Source organism: Hemitrygon akajei, chromosome 7 (assembly GCF_048418815.1).
Source record: "Hemitrygon akajei chromosome 7, sHemAka1.3, whole genome shotgun sequence".
NCBI classification, from domain to species: Eukaryota; Metazoa; Chordata; class Chondrichthyes; order Myliobatiformes; family Dasyatidae; genus Hemitrygon; species Hemitrygon akajei.
Genome location: NC_133130.1, coordinates 41,167,371 through 41,189,936, shown reverse-complemented (window position 1 = coordinate 41,189,936; position 22,566 = coordinate 41,167,371). Strand labels below are relative to the sequence as shown.

The following is a 22,566-nucleotide window of genomic DNA, read 5'->3' as shown; positions in this document are numbered from 1 at the left end:
CCATTACCCTGACTTACATTCTTATCCATAAAGTGTTCACAGATCCCTTTGTTCTACAGCACAGAAACAGGTCCTTTAGCCCATCTAGTCTATGCCAAAACCATTTAATCTGCTTACTTCCGTCAACCTGCGCTGGGACCATAGTCCTCCATACCCCTATCATCCATGTACCTATCTCAGCTTCTCTTAAACGTTGAAATTGAGCCTGCATGCACTACTTGTGCTGGCAGATCACTCCATTCTCTCTTGAGTGAGAAGTATCTCACCTTTCACCCTTAACACTTGACCTCTGGTGTAGTCCCACCCAACTTCAGTGGAAAAAGGTTGTTAGCATTAAACCTATCCACACTGAATGTTAAAATGCCTGAACAGATTAGACATGGCAAAGTTATTTCCCATGGTAGGGGAGTCTAGGACAAGAGGGCATGACTTCAGGATTGAAGGATGTCCATTTAGAGCAGAGATGTGGAGAAGTTACTTTAGTTAGAGGGTGGTAAATCTGTGGAATTTGTTGCCACGAGCGGCTGCAGAGGCCAAGTTATTGGGTGTATTTAAGGCAGAGATAGATAGTTTCTTGATTATCCAGGGCATCAAAGTGTATGGGGTGAAGGCAGGGGAGTGGGGATGACTGGAAGAATTAGATCAGCCCATGATTGAATGGTGGAGCAGATTCGATGGGCCGAATGTCCCACTTCTGCTCCTATATCTTATGGTCTTACGGTCTTGTACCCCTCATAATTTTGTATGCCTCTATCAAATCTCCTCTCAATCTTCTATGTTCTAAGGAATAAAGCCCTAACTTATTCAATCTTTCCTTATAATTCAGCTCCTCCAGACCAGCAACATCCTTGTAAAATTTTCAGCCTTATTTACATCTTTCCTGTAGGTACATGACCAAAACTGCACACAATATTCCAAATTAGGCCTCACCAATGTTTTATACAACTTCAACACAACATCCCATCTCCTGTACTCAATTGATTTATGAAGGCCAATGTGCCAAAATCTTTCCTTACAACCCTATCAACCTGTGATGCCACTTTCAGCATATTATGGGCCTGTATTCCCAGACCTCTTTGCTTTACCACACTCCTCAGTGACCTACCGATCACTGTGTAAGACCTACCCTGATTGATCCTACCGAAGTGCAAAACCTCCCACTTGTCTGCATTAAATTCCATCAGCCACTTTTTGGCCAATTTTTCCAGCTGATGCAAATCACTCTGCAAGCTATGATAGCCTTCCTCACTGTCCACTACACCCCAATCTTGGTGTCATCTGCAAATTTGTTGATCTAGTTGACCACATTATCATTCACATCATTGATATGGATGACAAATAACAACAGACTCAGCACCGATCCCTGTGGCACACCACTAGTCACAAGCCTCTAGTCACAGAGGCAATCCTCTACTACCACTCTCTGGCTTCTCCCACATAGCTAATGTCTAATCCAATTTACTACCTCATCTTGAATGCCGAGCAACTGAAGTGCATTCTAAAGTCCACATAGACAACATCCACTGCCTTGCCTTCATCCACTTTCCTGGTAACTTCCTCAAAAATCTATTTTAAGATTGGTTAGCCATGTCCTACCATGCACAAAGCCATGCTTTCTATCCTTAATCAGTCCATATCTATCTAAATATTTATATATTCGGTCCCTTAGAATACCTTCCAATAAATTTCCCACAACAGATGTCAGACTCACCAGCCTATAATTTCCTGGTTTATGTTTCAAAAGTTCAAGGTTCAAAGGTTCATTTATTATTAATTGTATCCACATACAATTCTGAAATTCATCTTCTCCAGATAACCACGAAACAAAAGAAAGAACATGCAAGTCATTCAGTGAAAAATTTCAAACCCACCCCCCCCCCACACACACAAAAAAGAACAGGAACATTGACCTCCATAAAACAACCCTCTCCTGCACATAAGAACTAACAGAACATCAATGCCCTAGCCCCCTCCTCTCGCACAACAAAACAGAAAAGAAATATGCTATTAAAAACACAGAATATAAAAACCATAAATCTGAAAAAGTCCACAGTCCATATACACAATAGTCCAATCCATAAACACAGAACTATGATACCATCCTAGCATTCATCAAAAGAGAGAGACACCACACGAGGCAGAGAGGCCTACCTGCCTGCCACAGTGAGCCAGACAGCGAGAGGCTGCTCACAGACCCCTTCTCGGCAGCGATCGAAAGGAAGATAGTGCTGAACTCTCACTCACCTTCTGCATTCGCCTCGATGTCTCAATCTTCCTCAGTGCTTTAATTGGCAGTGATGCGTGCTTTAATCAGCAAAATGGAGTCGCAAGTTTCTTCACATCGAGGACACGCTCACTTTCCAGAATCTTCTCGGAGACAGCAAAGCACTGAGTTACTCAGTTGATCTCCAAACAGTAAAGCGCAGGCTCTAACAGTCCCAGAAACATATCTGAGGTGAAAAGCAAAGGTAAAAGAAGTAAAAAAGACATTTTTATGAGCTATCTGGAAGATGTTGACTGCAGGACTGTTGTACGCTGGCGCCATCTTGACCAGAAACCAGCCTTTTTTAAACAGCGTAACAACATTGGCTATCTTCCAATCCTTTGGTATCTCTCCTGATGCTAAGGATGGCTTACATATCTCTGCTTGGTTTCTGCACTTGCCCTCTGTAGGATCCAAAGGGACATCTTCTCAGGCCCTGGGGATTTATCCACTTTAACTTGTCTCAGGATAATCTGTACAGACACCATGAAGTTGATGTGGCTTTGCCTCACTTCTGAAGAGTCTGTGTCCATCTCCCGAGTAAATACAGATGCAAGTACTTTATTTAAGATCTGCACCATCTGTTTTGGCTCCACATATGGATTACCATTCTGGTCTTCCAGAGGACCAATTTTGTCCCTTGCAATCCTTTTGCTCTTAGCATATCTGTAGAGACCCCTGGGATTCTCCTTCACCTTGTCTGCTAGAGAAACTTCATGCCTTCTTTTAGCCTTCCTGATTTATTTAAGTGTTCTCTTGCATTTCTTGTACTCCATCAGCACCTCATTTGTTCCTACTTGCCTATACCTGCTTTGCACCTCCTTTTTTCTCTTTACTGGGGCCTCAATATCTCTTGAAGACCAAGGTTCCCTACACTTGTTATCTTTACCTTTAATTCTGACAGGCACATATGAGCTTCGTACTCTTAGAATTTCACCTTTCAATGCCTCCCACTTACCAAGTACACCTTTGCCAGAAAACAGCCTGTCCCCAATCCTCACTTGTTTTGTTTACCATCAAAATTGACCTTACTCCAATTTAGAATCTTAATCCGCAGACTAGACTATCCTTTTCCATATTTCTGACCTGTCTCATTCCCTAATAGCAGATCTAGTATTACACGCTCTCGTGTTAGGACTTCTGCGTACTGATGAAGGAAACTTTCCTGAACATATTTGACAAGCCCTATCAAATCTAGTCCTTTTACAATATGGGATTCCAGGTCAATATATGGAAAGTTAAAATCCCCTATTATAACAACCTTATGCTTCTTGCAATAGCCTGCAATCTCTTTACAAATTTCTTCCTCTACGTCCCTAGGACTGTTGGGTGGTCTGTAATATAGCCCCATTAACGTGGTCCTACTTTTAGCTCTCACTTCCACTCATAATGCCTCACTAGACAAGTTCTGCAGTCTGCCCTGACAGACATTTTCCTTGACTGTTAATGCCACCCCTCCTCCTTCAATTCCTCCTGCTCTATCACTTCTAAAACAATGGAGCCTCAGGATACTGAGCTGTCAGACCTGCCCCTGCTACAACCAAGTCTCTCTAATGGCTACAACGTCATAATTCCAGGTGTTGATCTGTGCCCTGAGCTCATACGCCTTTCCTATGATACTTGCGTTGAAATATACGCAGCAGTGGACTCTAGTCGCACCTTGCTCAACCTTTTGATTCCTAACTTTGTCTGAGGTCTTGCCAACATCTTTCTCCACAACCTGTCCACAGACTGTTCTGGTGCTCTGTTTCCCATCCCCCTGTAACTCTAGTTTAAACCCCACTATGCAGCAAACCTTCCCACTAGGATATTAGTCCCCCTCCAGTTCAGGTGCAAACTGTTCCTACTGTACAGAATCCACCTTCCCTAGAAGTGAGCCCAATGTTCCAAAAATCTTGTGTTCAAAAAATCTGTTTCAAAATTCCCATTCTGTTTGTTCTATCACAGCTGCAAATACTTTGTTGTGATGCTGTGATTTACAGGTAATGATTGTACAAGAGATATTTTGCAGCTTTGACCAGCAGTTTAATTTCAGCTCATTGTTAAAATACAGGAATTGTTTCCACATTTCTGAGAACCAATAAACAGTTATAGCTTGTTTTCAAATTTGTAATTTAAGTTATGATATTAGCTTTCTTCCTGTTCGTTGTCATGTCATAGAGTCACAGAACACTACAGCACAGAAACAGGCCCTATGGCTCATCGAATCCATGCCAAACTATTATTCTGCTTAGTCCCATTGGCCCACACCTGGACTGTAGCCATCCAAAGCCCTCCTATCCATGTACTTATCCAAACTTCTCTTATATGTTGCACTCGAATCCACTTCCACCACTCCTACTGGTAGCTCGTTCCCTCTGAGTGAGGAACCTCCCCATCTGGGAAATGTGAGACACATTTCAAGGAATTATGGATATTTATTCCTGTATCCCTTTGTTCTACCATAATAAAGGTTATAATAAAATAACCAACCATTTCCCCTCCAACACCACCCTTCTCCTTCTGGCAAAACTCAACAATTTTTCCTTCAGCTCCTCCCACTTTCTCCAGACTCAAGGGGTAGCCCGCATGGGCCTCAGTGATGCTTTTTGTTGGCTACATAGAACAGTCCATATTACAAGATCATTAATGGAGAATGTGTGGAGCAGGTTAAGACCTACAAGTATCTGGGAGTACAGTTAGACGAGAAGCTAGACTGGACTGCCAACACAGATGCCTTGTGCAGGAAGGCACAGAGTCGACTGTACTTCCTTAGAAGGTTGGCGTCATTCAATGTTTGTAGTGAGATGCTGAAGATGTTCTATAGGTCAGTTGTGGAGAGCGCCCTCTTCTTTGTGGTGGCGTGTTGGGGAAGCAGCATTAAGAAGAGGGACGCCTCACGTCTTAATAAGCTGGTAAGGAAGGCGGGCTCTGTCGTGGGCAAAGTACTGGAGAGTATAACATCGGTAGCAGAGCGAAGGGCGCTGAGTAGGCTACGGTCAATTATGGAAAACCCTGAACATCCTCTACATAGCACCATCCACAGACAGAGAAGCAGTTTCAGCGACAGGTTGCTATCGATGCAATGCTCCTCAGACAGGATGAAGAGATCAATACTCCCCAATGCCATTCGGCTTTACAATTCAACCGCCAGGAGTAAGATATGTTAAAGTGCTGGGGTTAGGACTCAATGTATTTAAGTAAACTACTTAAGAACTTTTTAAAAGCTATTATTAATGCTTTTTGAGAGGGTGATTTTAGATGCATATATTTTTACTGTGTTAAGTATTGTATGTAATTAGTTTTGCTACAATAAGTGTATGGGACATTGGGAAAAAATGTTGAATTTCCCCATGGGGATGAATAAAGTATCTATCTATCTATCTGGTAATACTCCTCAACTCTAAGCCAATACTGTACTGAAAATATTTATTACTTCATCCTGAATGCCAAGCGACTGACCCTTCTGGACCAGCCTGCCATGTGGGACCTTGGCAAAGGCCTTGCTAAAGTCCATGTAGACTATGTCTATTGCCTTTCCTTCATCAATTTTTCTGATAACCTCCTTCTAAAACACTATAAGATTGGTTAGACATGACCTACCAAGAACAATGCCATGATGATTATCCCCAACCAGGCCCTGCCTATACAAATACTTATAAATCCTGTCCCTTAGATTACTTTCCAATAATTTACCCTTTACCGATGTTAGGGTCACTGGTCTATAACGTCCCGGCTTATCCTTAGAGCCTTTCATATACAACAAAACATTTGCTATCCTCCAGTCCTTTGGCACCTCATCTGTGGCTAAGGCTGTTATAAATACCTCTGCCAGGGTCCCTGCAATTTCTTCACTAGGTCTGAGGGGACAAGTCCCTTGTCAAGCCCTAGGGACTTATCTGCCCTAATTTTCCTCAAGACAGCAAACACACCTCCTCTTCTGAAACTGATATAATCCATGACACCTCTACCATTTTGCCTGAATAGACTCTATTCATCTCCTGAGTAAATGCAAATGCAGAAGATCAGCTTAAGATCTCCTCCATCTCCTTCAGCTCTATGCTGATCTTCAAGTAGCCCAATTTTGTCCCTTGTTATCCTTTTGCTCTAAAGCTCTATCTGTAGAATACCTTGCAGTTCTCCTTCATGTTGTCTGCCAGAGCAACCTCTTAGCTTCATTTAGCCCTTATTTCTCTCTTTCTTATTTCTTTCGGCTTGGTTCTTTTTGATTTCATTATTAATAGATCAAAATTATGAAGAGTTTTTATTGCGCATACTACGAAAAAGAAGCTTTCATTTGCTTTCTGAAATAATGTGAAATTTTGCTGCATGTTTAGGATTCCTTGATCCAATCAGTTTAGGCCAGAGGTTGCAGACTGCCTCTTGTAAAACTGTCAAGAAACCAAGTACTTAGAAGGGTTTCTCGGGTATAGGATAGTGTAGAGGGCAGTTTGCTCGGGAGAGCACGCGCAGAGTCACCAGACACTGGCGCCATCTTAAATAATAACTAAGTGCATGCATTGGTGTTCATATTTAATTTAAAAGACGGACCTCGTATTTGACATTGTGTTTCATCAATCTGGTGACCAGGATTAAATATCTGAAATCTGCAAACTGGGAACTAAAAAAAAATAGACTTCTGTGTGGCATTTACATGTGTCTATGATTGTACATTTACAAGAATATTTGTGGTCTCTTACAAAGATTTAAAATGTGTCTGCTAGAAATTTAGCATTTCTCTGGATACATTTACATCTCACCAGGAATGCATGAAACACAACTAAGTCACAGTATTAGCAGCAGAGTTAGAAGCAATCACTCTGCAAACATTCCCACCTCGTTACAAAAGGAAATTACTTTCAAGTAGTTGAATTGCTTCTAATTACCAGAACACGATGATTTAATTCAGGGAAATCTGTCTGGTCTTCATCTTAGTACTAGGAAGTTGCAGTGTATTTAAAATATGTCTGTGAACAAATGACTGTGGAATTGTAGAATTGCTGGAGTTTGAAATCTCTCACAAAGAAATCACAGAATTTTACCCAGAGTTTAATGGAATAGTCATGCCTCCTTGATTTGCATTCTAACAATTATTTGTTGCTGCTATTTACTTTTTCTGGAAAGAAAATGATTATTAAATCTTTTTTGAACAATTGGCTTGTGCTTATAGGTTCGCATTATGGAAGAAAAGCTAAATGCAGCCAACATCCAGACAAGTGAATCCGAGAATAAGTTGTATAAAAATTGCCAGGAGTTGGAGGCCCTTGTACTGGAAAAAGATGATATCATTCAGCGTTTAGAACTCCAGCTGGATGAACAGGTTTGAGCTCCTCTTCAGAAATTCATTCCTTGGTAACACAGACATGGATGTCAATTAAACATGTTTATCTTAAGTTTTCTTAATCTTAAGTTTTTATAGTTAAGTTAGTTTTGCTTCCATAGTAGTGGGCTTCTTGTCATGAATTCTTTCTCATGCCCCTGTTCTCTCTATGGACATCACAACTCAATTTATGCTCTATTGATTTAAAGAAAATGGTGATAGACTCCAAAAAAATAACTAACATAACTGAAATCAAATTCCTAATAGAATCTCTGATCTCCAGCAGCTGCTGAATATGCAGATTTTCTGATCTATCAAATTGTCAGTATGTCCCAAGATAATTACCAAAGAGGAATGTCATTTGGCTCATTTTAAATAATTTGTTGGAAGAGATTCAAATTGCTTTTCTTAGTCAGTGCCATGGGATTGAGAATGACTTGTTTCCACTCGTGTTCTGTCGGCTTCAAGGTGACTCATAAGACTGATGTGAGAATGCACACTCTTCCACAGAAGGAGCCAGCAGTGCCTGAATGGAGAGGCTGGATGGGTGATTGCGGGTTGAGTATTCCTTTGCTGTTTATATGGCATTCCTCCTCTGCTCCTAACTCGTAGCCTGGAGCTTCTCAATATCATCCCAAATGCTCCCTATCCATCTTGTGGTGTTATGGCCCATTGATGCCCAGTGGTCTGTGGAGGCTTTGAACATAACCTGAAATCTTTTCCTTTATTCAGCTGGTAACCTCTTTCCATGGCGTTCAGAAACACATGTTTCAATAGTCTTCCATCAGGCATGCTGACATTGGAACCTGCCTGACTGTGTTCGATGCTGATGGTGGCTGTGGCTCTAGATGGACTGCATCCAATACAATTCAGGGACTAGCTTTTTGGTCACTGGAAGATGCTTGTTGAGGAGGACCTTCTCAATGCATTATGTGGCAAAAGTTTGAAGGTTGATTTTATTTTAATGTTTGTATCAATGGTTCTGACATTAACTATGTACCCTTTGAACCTGACTTTCTTCTCCATACCAGTTTTTATCCTGGTATTATATTACATATCCCGTTGTATCATGTTAATAACTATATTCTAGTTTCATAATTCTGATTTCATATTCTAATATAGAAAATAAAGATCTTGAGTCACAAGTTACATGTCATTGAGCCATGTGTGACTGAAGAGCTGCAGTCTGAGAATCACTGTTCTCAGGGGTGTTTGGCCATAATAAGCCAGTTCCAAAGAACTAAGGTCCTGAGACATCAAGACAATATTTAACCAAGTATGGCAACAAGGATCTCTGGTAATATTTGAGCTACTGAAAATCTTTGTTAGCTGGATTTATGTCTTGCAGAAGGAAGGGGCTTGTGTATATTGAAGGTCGGTCATCACGCCCATAAGGTATTACTGTGGGACTTCTTCAGGATAGTGTTCTATAACCAGCTACCTTCAACTTCTTCATTAATGGGCATCAATGGACATTATTCCTTTATTAAGTCAGAAAGGAACCACTTGCTTAGTTGCAGTTGCAGTTCCTCAGAAGATGAAGTATTAAAACTGCTGCTACAACAAAGGATGCAGGTACAGCAAAGGATGACTCTCCATGCCTCCTGATTGTCCAAAGTAACTCTGCTGTCTCTAGGACATCAGAAACAGAGTCAGAATCAGATTTAATATCACCGGTATATGTTGATATAGGCGGAAAGTGTGATGCAATATTCTCTTCTTATCTGGCGGAGTGCAATTCCAACCCCAGCCAAGAAACTTGGCATTCTGCAGAATACAGGAAATACTTTTGTGCCTTCCATCCCATCCACCATGTTAAACATTCAATTCCTCCAACACTGGTGCTCCATAATGGCAGATTATAACTTAGACAAGATGCATTACATGCATCGTAACTCATGTAACCTCTGTTGTGAAGAAGAACAATACTAACTGATGCATAGAATGGCACCACTGTAAGACCCATTCCAAGCTTCATGTAATTCTTCAGTGTCACCAGTCTTGGAGAATTGTGGAGAGAGCTTTACAACATTCTCAAGGACAACTAAGAATGGACAACAACTGCTGGCCTTAATATGCATCCAATGATTGTTTTTTAAAAATAAAGTCAACTATGCAAATTGGAAAAAAGTGATTTTAATGTATTTTTATCCATCATTGGGGTAAGATTCACTTAAACTTATGGACATTCAAAAACTAGTAGAAAAGTGAGTTACAGATTCTGGCCTGGCCAGTAGAGGGAGATGTTGAGTGACATACCTGATACTTTTTATGTTACAACATAAAGTTAATTTGAATTTATACATAAGTTCAAATCAGAACACATCTTTGAAATTTTTCCATTATCCTTGGGTAATGTGTTCAGTGATGCTGAACATTACAGATTTGAAGACATTAAATCAAATGTTAAAATGTTCTGTGTAAGTCTGGAAAGTTCACTGTAACACTTTAACCTGCTCAGTTCCTTCTGTATTCCATAATCCCCACTGCTTTCACTAAACCTTTCAATGCAGCAGGAAAAGCAATGAACAGTCGAACTAACAATCATATTCTTCAAAACCATGAGATTGTGTGCTCAATGATCTTTAAATTCAACTTGCTTACTTACTGCCCACTACGCCTGCTGGCATTTAAGGTAGCAATGAAGGTCCTTCATCTCTGTCCAGTGTTCAAAGTTTCCTTCTTCATGCTGGCAGCTTCTTCTCAGTCTTCACTGCTGTAGGGTACGCAAGTCTCGGGTGGAGACGCAGGAGTACTGTCATACACAGATATAGAAGGATTCTTCCTTGCTTTCTCCATCACAGTTTTGCTTACAGTTATTAACCCTGAGCTGAACCGGTGGACAATTTCTAATCTGGTCTCTACCCTTTGACCTGTTTGGCATGGGTGACTCTACCAAGAGCCAAAGCAAAGTCCAGCCAGCATAGCTCTCTGGGTCATTGAGGCACGCAGGCCTCCAAACCATGACAAAGTTGTGGTCCTCTTGGAGGTTAAATCCAGTAATTATTTTTCAAGGGAAAACTGGATTGATCAGCCAATTAGTGGGCAGACTCGATGGACATGTGTTCAGCCGGAAACGCATTGACCACAGTAGATGGAAGTAAAGTTTTGCTGGTAGACAGAACCTGGAAAATTCTTTAATTAAATTGTAGCCCTTCAGGTTTTATTTTATTTAATTGACAAAAGAAAAGGCTGGGAGAGAGATTGAACTGATTACTGGTATTGAAAATGTCAAAAGTTAAAACCGTCCTCACTCAGCTTAATTTTTATATAAATGCTGCTCCTATTACGTAGGTGCTGAGTTTTGATGGGCTCACCAGTTACTGTTGGGTCGCCTGAAGAGGAGAAACTGAAAATAGACAATAGACAATAGGTGCAGAAGTAGACCATTCGGCCCTTCGAGCCTGCACCGCCATTTTGAGATCATGGCTGATCATCTACTATCAATACCCGGTTCCTGCCTTGTCCCCATATCCCTTGATTCCCCTATCCATAAGATACCTATCTAGCTCCTTCTTGAAAGCATCCAGAGAATTGGCCTCCACTGCCTTCCGAGGCAGTGCATTCCAGACCCCCACAACCCTCTGGGAGAATAAGTTTTTCCTTAACTCTGTCCTAAATGACCTACCCCTTATTCTCAAACCATGCCCTCTGGTACTGGACTCTCCCAGCATCTGGAACATATTTCCTGCCTCTATCTTGTCCAATCCCTTAATAATCTTATATGTTGCAATCAGATCCCCTCTCAATCTCCTTAATTCCAGCGTGTACAAGCCCAGCCTCTCTAACCTCTCTGCGTAAGACAGTCCTGACATCCCAGGAATTAACCTTGTGAATCTACGCTGCACTTCCTCTACAGCCAGGATGTCCTTCCTTAACCCTGGAGACCAAAACTGTACACAATACTCCAGGTGTGGTCTCACCAGGGCCCTGTACAAATGCAAGAGGATTTCCTTGCTCTTGTACTCAATTCCCTTTGTAATAAAGGCCAACATTCCATTAGCCTTCTTCACTGCCTGCTGCACTTGCTCATTCACCTTCAGTGACTGATGAACAAGGACTCCTAGATTTCTTTGTATTTCTCCCTTACCTAACTTTACACCGTTCAGATAATAATCTGCCTTCCTGTTTTTACTCCCAAAGTGGATAACCTCACACTTATTCACATTAAACGTCATCTGCCAAGTATTTGCCCACTCACTCAGCCTATCCAAGTCACCCTGAATTCTCCTAACATCCTCATCACATGTCACACTGCCACCCAGCTTAGTATCATCAGCAAACTTGCTGATGTTATTCTCAATGCCTTCATCTAAATCGTTGATGTAAATCGTAAACAGCTGTGGTCCCAATACCGAGCCCTGTGGCACCCCACTAGTCACCACCTGCCATTCCGAGAAACACCCATTCACTGCTACCCTTTGCTTTCTATCTGCCCACCAGTTTTCTATCCCTGTCAATGTCTTCCCCCTAATGCCATGAGCTTAGATTTTACCCACCAATCTCCTATGTGGGACCTTATCAAATGCCTTCTGAAAATCGAGGTACACTACATCCACTGGATCTCCCCCGTCTAACTTCCTGGTTACATCCTCGAAAAACTCCAATAGATTAGTCAAGCATGATTTACCCTTGGTAAATCCATGCTGGCTCGGCCCAATCCTATCACTGCTATCTAGATATGCCACGATTTCATCTTTAATAATGGACTCTAGCATCTTCCCCACTACTGATGTTAGGCTGACAGATCGATAGTTCTCTGTTTTCTCCCTCCCTCCTTTCTTAAAAAGTGGGATAACATTAGCCATTCTCCAATCCTCAGGAACTGATCCTGAATCTAAGGAACATTGGAAAATGATTACCAATGCATCCCGCAATTTCCAGGGCCACCTCCTTTATAGTACCCTAGGATGCAGACCATCTGGACCTGGGGATTTGTCAGCCTTCAGTCCCATCAGTCTTCTCATCACCGTTTCCTTCCTAATGTCAATCTGTTTCATTTCCTCTGTTACCCTATGTCCTTGGCCCATCCATACATCTGGGAGTTTGCTTGTGTCTTCCTTAGTGAAAACAGATCTAAAGTACTTATTAAATTCTTCTGCCATTTCTCTGTTTCCCATAACAATTTCACCCAATTCATTCTTCAAGGGCCCAACATTGTTCTTAACTATCTTTTCTCTTCGCATACCTAAAAAATCTTTTGCTATCCTCCTTTATATTCCTGGCTAGCTTGCGTTCGTACCTCAGTTTTTTCTCCCCGTATAGCCTTTTTAGTTAAGTTCTGTTGTTCCCTTAAAAATTTCCCAATCATCTGTCTTCCCACTCACCTCAGCTCTGTCATACTTCCTTTTTTTTAATGCTATGCAATCTCTGACTTCCTTTGTCATCCACTGTGGCCCCTTTCCCCCCTTTGAATCCTTCCTTCTCCGGGGGATGAACTGATTTTGCACCTTGTGCATTATTCCCAAGAACACCTGCCATTGCTGTTCCACTGTCTTTTCTGCTAGGCTATCCGTCCAGTCAACTTTGGCCAGCTCCTCCCTCATGGCTCCATAGTTTCCCCTATTCAACTGCAACACTGACACCTCCGAGCTGCCCTTATCCTTCTCAAATTGCAGATAAAAACTTATCATATTATGATCACTACCTCCTAATGGCTCCTTTACTGCAAGATTGCTTATCAAATCCTGTTCATTACATAGCACTAAATCCAGAATAGTCTTGTCCCTGGTCGGGTCTCGTACAAGCTGTTCCAAGAATGCATCCCGTAGGCACTCTACAAACTCCCTATCCTGTGGTCCAGCACCAACCTGATTCACCTGATTCCCAGTTCACCTGCATGTTGAAATCCCCCATAACTACTGCGACATTACCTTTGCCACATGCCAATGTTAACTCCCTATTCAACTTGCACCCAATATCCATGCTACTGTTTGGTGGCCTATAGACAACACCCATTAGGGTCCTTTTGCCCGTACTGTTCCTCAATTCTATCCACACAGACTCCACTTCTCCTGATCTTATGTCCCCCCTTGCAAAGGACTGAATCTCATTCCTCACCAACAGGGCCACCCCACCCCCTCTGCCCACATTTCTGTCCCTACGATAGCACGTATACCCTTGTACATTCATTTCCCAGGTCTGATCCCCCTGCAGCCATGTCTCCGTTATCCCAACAACATCATAGTTACCCATTCGCACCTGGGCTTCAAGCTCATCCGCCTTATTCCTGACACTTCGTGCATTCAGATATAGAATTTTTAGCCCATTTCTCCTCTCTCTGTTTGAATCTCTGCCTATTGTGCTTACCTAGCTCCCCGAACTCCCATCGGGCTATACGGCCCTAGAATCTGGAATCTGGAACAAAAAGCAACTTAGCAGGTTGAGAAGCATCATTGAGCTGCAAGGAATTGTGTACATTTCAGGTCCAGATATTGCATCAGAACTATTGGTTAGCTTGTTCAATTGAGCAATTCTTATGTTTCAGACCAGATCCAAAGTTGATAGATTATGAAATTATGAAAAGCATTATAGACATATAATGCTTTTATTAATGTCACTTTATTAGATACAACTGTGTGGTGGTGGCATCCGTCGGTCTCGAGAGACCATGGATCTGCGCCTAGAGTTTTCAGGGCGCAGGCCTAGGCAGGGTTGTATGGGAGACCGGCAGTTGCCCAAGCCACCGATGTTGTCCAAGGGAAGGGCACTAGGACCCATGCAGCTTGGCACCGGTGACGTCGCAGAGTAATGTGTTGTTAAGTGCCTTGCTCAAGGACACAAACAACTGTGTACCTGCTCATTATTGCAAATATCTAATCAGCCAATCATGTAGCAGCAACTCAGTGCATAAAGCATGCAGACATGGTCAAGAGTTCCGGTTGTTGTTTAGGCCAAACATTAGAAAGGGGAAGAAATGTGATCTAAGTGTCTTTGATGGGGGATGATTGTTGGTGGCAGACAAGTGGTCAGAGTATCTCAGAAACTGCTTATCTCCTGGGATTTTCATGCATAGCAGTCTCTAGGGTTCAGTCTCTGGTGCGAGAAACAAGAAGATATATCCAAAGAGCAGCAGTTCTTTGGGCAAAAACGCCTTGTATTGAAAGAGGTCAGAGGAGAATGGCTAGACTGGTTCAGATGACAGTAAGGCAACAGTAAACTCAAAGAACCACACCTTACAACAGTAGTGTGCTGAAGAGCATCTCAGAAGGAGATCATCCTGGAGGTAGTTGAGCTACAGCAGCAGAAGATCACAAACAAACACTCAGTGACCAGGAGGTACCTAATAAGTGGTCACTGAGTGTAAAGTTGCTGCCCCTCAGTGGAATGAACACATATTACATTACAAAGTAGGGATAATGAGCATTAATTAGTTCCTGATTGATTATCATTTTAAGTTTCTCCTGACAAAGACAGAAGCTTTACTTCAATTACTTTGTGTAATTCCTGTTCGTTCAGTACATCTAACCTGATCCCAGATCTTATTGCCCATTCACTTCACTAAGAGCTTTTAGAGGAACCTCAATTCTGCTTTAAAGACAGAAAGAAATGGAGATTAAATTAGATCAGACAAGCTTACAAAACAAATCGCATACAGAAAGCAGAAAGGAACTCTGAACTATGATTGACCCTGGTTGGATTTGAAATACGGTATATACATATTTGTTACCAGTATTTGAACAGAATAATGGAGAATGTTCTAACAAAGTTATACTATAATTGAAAAGGCCATGAACTAATGATTCAAGTATCTTTCACAAATATTCAACTGTCCTCATTTACAGTTCAGTGTTCTGTTGCAGTACAAAATTTAAATTGTTATATAACTATTTTTTTGTATTTTAGAAGCATCTACAAAGACAGGAGGCTAAAGTTATTGAAGAAAAAGCAGCTAAAATCAAAGACTGGGTGACAATGAAGTTACAGGAGGTACTCAGGCTATGCCACATATTTATAGGAAAATATCAGCACCACATAGTAAATATGGTTCAGCATTTGTTTCTTTATAACTGTGTTAGAATTTCTAAGTGGTGTGGAGCATTTGTAGTTCTTTCAATTATTAGGTTTCTGAAAATACATTTAAAAGATGATTTGTATTTGTGCCAGAATGAATTACTTACAAGCCTTACTCACTTTTGAAAAGACATAAACTACAAATTGCGAACACTATGTTCCCACAGTCATATGATCAAGACCAGATTATCGGACTTAATAACGTCTATTGAGGGATAAAGGCTGGTCATGATTTAAAAAACTTTATGCCACATGATCATTCACAGTCACCGAGGGGCTGAAGAGGTTTCTGCTAATCAGCTCACGTAAAAGCATTATAGAGTTCATGTCCTCTAATTTTTCACCTCAAGGCCATGCTGTTTACAATGTAGCTTGGGAGAATAAAATCATAACTATTACACAATATATTTTTATGAGCATTTTCAATAAAATAAACATTATTGACCTAATTAGATGTGTTTTAATGTGGAGTGATACAGGACTTAGTGCCTCATTAATATTCTCTGCTTGTTTGCAGCTTGAAACTGAAAATCAAAATGTTAAATTTGCCAACCAGCAACAAATGGAACATATCCAGATCCTTCAGACAAAGCTGCAAGGTAGGAACAAAGTTTCCCGAAATATTAATGTTTCACTGAATAAACTCAGCAGTCTATTGTGTGTCCTTATCAATATATTATCGATGTGTTATTGATTATTGAACATGTTCACTGCCCCTTGTTATTCCTCTGGATGCTGCAGGCTGCAAGTCCATTGACCCAGCATATGTTAAAATGAAGCAGAAATTTGCTCAGTTGCTCAACCACATTCCATCCATTTCCCAATGTCTGCCCTAATCCCTCCCCCCCACCCCCCCCACGACTTAACAGGAGCCTCTGGCTCCAACATGACGTTCTGCACAACTTGTAACATCTCCAACAGGATCTCACCACCAAGCGTATCTTCCCTTACCCTCCCAGCTTTCCACAGGGATTACTCTCTCTGCTTCTCCCTTGTTGCTCATTTCCCTCCTTCCCAACTTATTTCACTACCTCCTCCCATAGATGCTGTCTGGCCTGCTGAGTTCTGCCAGCATTTTGTGATTTTATTTATTTCCAGCATCTGCAGATTCACTCGTGTGCCTTATTCCCTCTCTAGATACTTTCCCTGTAAACATGCTAGGTGTTACACTTGCCCCTACTCTCTCACCACCATTCAGGACACTAATCAGTTCTTCCAGGTGAGGACGTCTTTACATGTGAATCCTGTAGTGTCATTTATTGCGCAGCCTTCTCTACATCAATGAGACCTCATGAGACTTGAAGGATCACTTTGTCGATCCCCACCCACACCTCCCACCCCCACCCACAGCCCATCACCACCCAAACATCCCATCCCCACCCACCCACACCCCTCATCACCACCTACACCTCCCATCCCATCCCACAGCCCCCATCACCACCCACACTAGGAAGGATGTTGAGACTTTGAAGAGGGTGCAGAACAGGTTTACTCGGATGCTGCCTGGTTTAGAGGGTATGTGCTGTCACAAGAGGCTGGATGAACTTGGGTCGATTTCTTTGGAGTGCCAGAGGCTGAGGGGCATCTGATAGAGGCTTAAAAGATTATGAGAGGCATAGGTAGAGTGAACATAGAGTATCTGTGTCCCAGGGTTGAAGTATCTAATGCCAGAGGGAATGTATTGAAGGTGAAACGGGATAGGCTCAAGGTGGATCTGAGGGGTAAGTTTTTACTCAGAGTTGTGGATGACTGGAATGTCCTGCCTGGTGGTAGAGGCAAATGCATTACAGGCTTTTAAGAGACGTTTGGATCAGCACATGGATATAAGGAAGATGGAAGGATATGAACATAGTATACGTACACAACGCTGGAAGAACTCAGCAGGTCAGGCAGCATCCGTGAGAAAAGAGTAGCCAACGTTTCGGGCCGAGACCCTTCATCAGGAATCGGGAATGAACATGGTGTTGGTAGGAGGGATTAGTGTTTGGGTGTTTTTGATTTGCTTTTTAGCTGGATCCACACAATATTGTGGGCCGAATGGCCTGTTTTGTTCTGTGCTATTCTATGTTCTGTTCTATGTTTCTTCCCAGTGCTGATGAAGGGTTTTATACCCAAAATGTCGATCCATCGTTTCCTTACATAGATGCTGCTTGACCCACTGAGTTTTTCCAATATTTTTCATAGATTGCTAAAATTTGCTCCTCTTTTTATGCCCATGAATCTGCTTTTTTGAGAATGATTATAAAAACCGGTGTGAAATGAGTATGCATGTAGAAGCATCAATATTTTGGGTTGCAGTCTTATATCATTATGTCACACTCTCAAAATCTCCTGGCTCCTGCTCGTCGCCCTTCAGAGTGAGAACTAGCAACATTCCCGTATGAGTGGTTATCGGAATGGTGGCATCCCAATGAAGTAGGACTTATTTAAGTGTAGTCACTTGTGGAAGTAAAATCAAGTATACATGCAGCCTGCATATTCCTACCCAAGTTTCAGGCCAGTTTTATACATTCATCCTCTGGACCCCAGTTAGGATTTAGACACTAACTGATTTACTATTACTGGTTTGTTTATTCTAATATGTGACTGGAATGTTTAATATTAGATTGGTAAAAATGCTGTCTCTGGATTTACAACACACATCACAACATAGAATATTTTGCCAAAAGGAATATTTATTTTCATTAGTTGAAATTAGTATTTTTATATGGATGAAATACTTGTACATGAATAAAATCAGAACAATAAAGGGTAAATGGCATTTGAAATAGTATTCTAGTCAAAGTTCTAAGTTCAAACTAAATTTATTATCGAAGTGCATATGTGTCACGATATACAACCCTAAGATCCATTTTGTTACAGTACTCACAGTAAATTCAAAGAATCAAAACAGAACCAAACAAGATAATTATAATAAGTAATCAATAAATACCAAGAACATGAGACAAAGAGTCCTTAAAAGTGAGTCCATAGGCTCTGGGAACAGTTCATTGTTGTGGTGAGTGAAGTCATCCCATCTGGTTTAACATTCTGATGGTTGAGAGGTAATAACTGTCCCTAAACTGGGTGGTATTGGTTTCTTAAGCTCCTGTACCTCCTTCCTAATAGCAGCAGCTAGAAGAGAGCATGGCCTGGATGGTGGGGGTCCTTGATGATGGATGCTGCTTTCCTGTGATAGCACTCCATGTAGATGTCAACAGTGTGGGGTGATGGACTGGGATCTTCACTACTTTTTATAAGCTCAAGGGCACTGGTGTTCCCATACTGCAACCAGTCAATATTCTCTCCACTGCACATCTGTAGAAGTCTGTCAAAGTTTTAGATAACATGCTGAATCCCCACAAATTTCTAAGAATGCAGAGGCGCTGCCATGGTAACGGCATTTACATGCTCAACTCAGCTCAGATCCTCTGAAATGATAACACCCGAGGAATTTCAAGTTGCTGATCCTTTTCACCTCTGATCCCCCGATGAGGACAGACTCATGTACCTTTGGTTTCCTCCTGAAATCAATAATCATTTCCTTGGTCTTGAGTAAGAAGTTGCTTTAGTGGCACCACTCAGCCAAGTTTTCAATCTCCCTCTATATGCTAATTCGTCACCACCTTTGAATCGATCAAAAACAGTGATGTCGTTAGCAATCTTAAATATGGCTTTGGAGAAGTGCTTAGCCTTACAGTGGTAAGTATAAAAGCGAGTAGAGCAGGGGGCTAAACGCACGGCCTTGTGGTGCAGCTGTGCTGATGGTGATGGTGGAGGAGGTGTTGCCAATCCGAGCTGATTGGAGTCTGCAAGCGAGGAAATCAAGGATCCAGTTGTACAAAAAGATATTGAGGCCAAGGTCTATTGGAGCTTATTGATTAGTTTTGAGGGGATGATAGCATTAAATGCTGAGCTATAGTCAACGAAGAGCATCCTGATGTATGCAATTCACTGTCCGGATGTCCCAGGGCTGAGAGAACAATGAAATAGTATCTGCTGTTGACCTGTTGTGACGGTCGGAAAATTGGAGTGGTTCCAGTCACTTCTCAGACAGGAGTTGATAGGTTTCATTACCAATATCTCAAAGCACTTCATCACAGTTGATGCATGTGCAACTGGACAATAGTCATTGAGACAGGTTATCACGTTCTTCTTAGGCACTGGTATAATTGAAGCCTGAGTGAAGCAGGTGAGTCCGTCAGTCTGCCAAGTGAGAGGTTAAATATATCAGTGAACACTTATGCCAGTTGATTAGCACAGGTTGGTAGTGCTCAGCCAGGTACTTTGTCTTGGCTGGATGCTTTCCATGGATTCTCCCTCCTGAACGATACTCTCATGCCAGTCTCAGAGACTGAAATCACAGGGCCGTCGGGAGCTGTAGGAGTTTATGAAGGTGGCTCCATTTGAAAGTGACCATAAAAGGCATTGAGCTCATCTTGAGCAGGACCATGTTGTCCTATATGTCGCTTGGTTTCACCTTGTAGGAGGCGATAGCATTCAAGTCCTGCCACAGCTATCGGGAATCCTTCAGTGATTCAAGTTTGGTCTGAAATTGCCACTTTGCATATGGGATGGCTTTCCAGAGGACGTACCTGGACCTCTTCCATTTTAATTGGTTGACAGACCTGGCCCTCAGAAGACTGTGGATCTTTTAGTTCCTTCAGAACTTCTGGTGGTGGAAGACTCTGAATGATTCTGTGGGGACACACTCGTCTACAACTGTTTTCATAAAGTCTGTGGCTTATTAGTTCAGATCCCCTGATGAGGGACTAGATGAGATCAGAACTAGGGGACACTGCCTCAAGATTCAGGGGAGAGGATTTAGGACGGAGATGAGAAACTGTTCTTCCCAGAGAGTGGTGAATCTGTGGAGTTCTCTGCCCAGGGAACCATTTGAGGGTTCCTCACTAAATATATTTAAGATACAGTTAGATAGGTTTTTACATAGTAAGGGAATTAAGCGTTATGGGGAAAAGGCAGGTAGATGGAGCTGAGTTTACAGACAGATCAGCCATGATCTTATTGAATGGCGGGGCAGGCTTGATGACCTACTCCTGCTCCTATTTCTTATGTACTTATGAGTCCTTGAACACAGTACAATCCACCCACTAAGCAATCTCGTAGCCACTCCCCTGCCTTCCACAACCACCTCTTTGATCTCCCTATCTGTGAAGTCTGCATCTTTAGCCTCGGCCTGTGTGCAGGTAGCAAGAGAACAACGAACTGATCAGATTTCCTGAAATGCAGTCTAGGGATTGAATGGTAAACATTCCTAATCATAGTATAACAGTGGTTAGATGTGTTGGGGCCCCTTGTGTTGCAGGTGACATGTTTATAATAAATGCATAGAGATTTCTTCAAACAAGCCTGATTGAAGTCCCTGACAATGATTTGAAAGGCATCTGGATAGGCATTTTCTTGTTTTCTAATCACTGGACTCAGTACCTCGAGTGTTTGCTTAACATCAGCCAGGATGTAAACCGTGGTCAGGATCAGAGGGGAGAACTCTCTCAGTGAATAGAACAGTCGGCACTTAATCGTCAGATGTTCCAAATCACAAGACCAGAGAATACAAGCACCATGAAGAGTCTATCATGAAACACAGACACCCCCTCCTTTTGCCTTCTCCAAATCAACAGTCTGGTCCATTGATGTCTAGTTAGGTGCATTTCTTTGCCCTGTATTAAACAGAGGATTTAAATACAAATAACATCTTGTTTCAATTGGTATTCTTACCTAGCTTGATTCATTTGCTGCCCAGCAGGTTGTTTATTTTTTCCCCCATTTCTAATATATAAAAGCCTGACTTGTCAATGACTGAGCCATAACGTTCCTTTCTTTCCTGCGCTGGGACAACTCCATGCCTTACCAGAGAAATACAGGTCTCGTTTTGAGAAGTTCTGGTGCAAAGGAATTTCTAATATCTATTACAATAAAGTTAAACTACCATTTCAATAAGGAAAGGGACCACTTTTACCCTGCAGTCAGGAAGCTGAAATAACAAATTCCATGCCATTCCATTTCAGCCCTTACAGGGAGTCGCGAACAGAAGTCACCATCTGGCCGAAGTGAAACCTCAAGCAAAGCACAGCGGTTAAGCAGCCTGACTTTTGGATACTTTAAAGGAAATCCCCAAAGTCTTCAGCAAAATACTCTGGAAGCTGGAGTACTGGACAGACAAGTTACAGGTGAAAACTTCCTTCCTAATAATGTACAATGTATATTATGGGCTGGGCATTCTTTAAGTATTCACCAGCTGGCAACCTAAGACAATGTTTTACTATCAAAAGTTAATACAGACTTTTTTCTTGTTAATTTTTTAAGTGCTTTCATTCTAGAAAATTGGTAAAGAATTATTTTAATTTTTGCTGTGGTTTGCTCATTCTATGGAAAGTCTGAAAAAAAATATTGGCCTCAAAATTCATTAGCATCTATAGGCACCTATTTATCCCCTATTCACATTGCATGCCTGTGACCACTTTGCTCAGCAGCTTTAACAAGGAGAGGTCCTTTCCTTTGTACCCTGTTGGGTGGAATGGAGAGAGTGCTTATTAGTATGGGAGGATGATAACCGAGTCAAGGGGGTGATCACTGAGTTGTATAGATCGGTACAGTTAGGGAATTGGATCCTGGTGCCCATGAGGTCAGTAGTGGGGTCAGGTCATAAGCTTTGGTTGGATTTTGAGGTCAATATTGCAGAAGAGTTGGCAAGGATGTAAAAAACCAGGCTAAAACAAGTTCAAATCAACAAACCTGAAGTGAGTTCCCTAGGCTGACTGGCTCACCCTAAAATAACACTGCTCTGAAGAGATCCCTGCTATTCCAATCTGCGTAGGGCCCCAAGTACTGGATGATTGCGTGTTTCTGAACCAAGCCTTCCCTGGCTACGTTACATATGAGACTTGCATTAGGAGTGACATGTCCCATCCCAATCCAGCTCAGAAATCATGATTGCATCTTGGTCTGGTCAAATTAGCAAAGTGGCGATTAGACCTGGAAAATAGCGCCA

The 22,566-nt window shown here is 41.9% G+C and overlaps 1 protein-coding gene across 1 annotated transcript in view; it reads left to right on the top strand.

Moving 5' to 3' along the window:
* Positions 1-22,566, top strand: part of LOC140730380 (pleckstrin homology domain-containing family H member 2-like) — a 135,295-nt gene that overhangs the window by 42,037 nt on the left and 70,692 nt on the right. The window contains exons 3-6 of the mRNA XM_073050700.1: positions 7,413-7,562; positions 15,408-15,491; positions 16,093-16,174; positions 21,584-21,745. Of these exons, the coding sequence (XP_072906801.1) occupies positions 7,413-7,562; positions 15,408-15,491; positions 16,093-16,174; positions 21,584-21,745 (478 nt within the window). The remainder of the gene's footprint in view (positions 1-7,412; positions 7,563-15,407; positions 15,492-16,092; positions 16,175-21,583; positions 21,746-22,566) is intronic.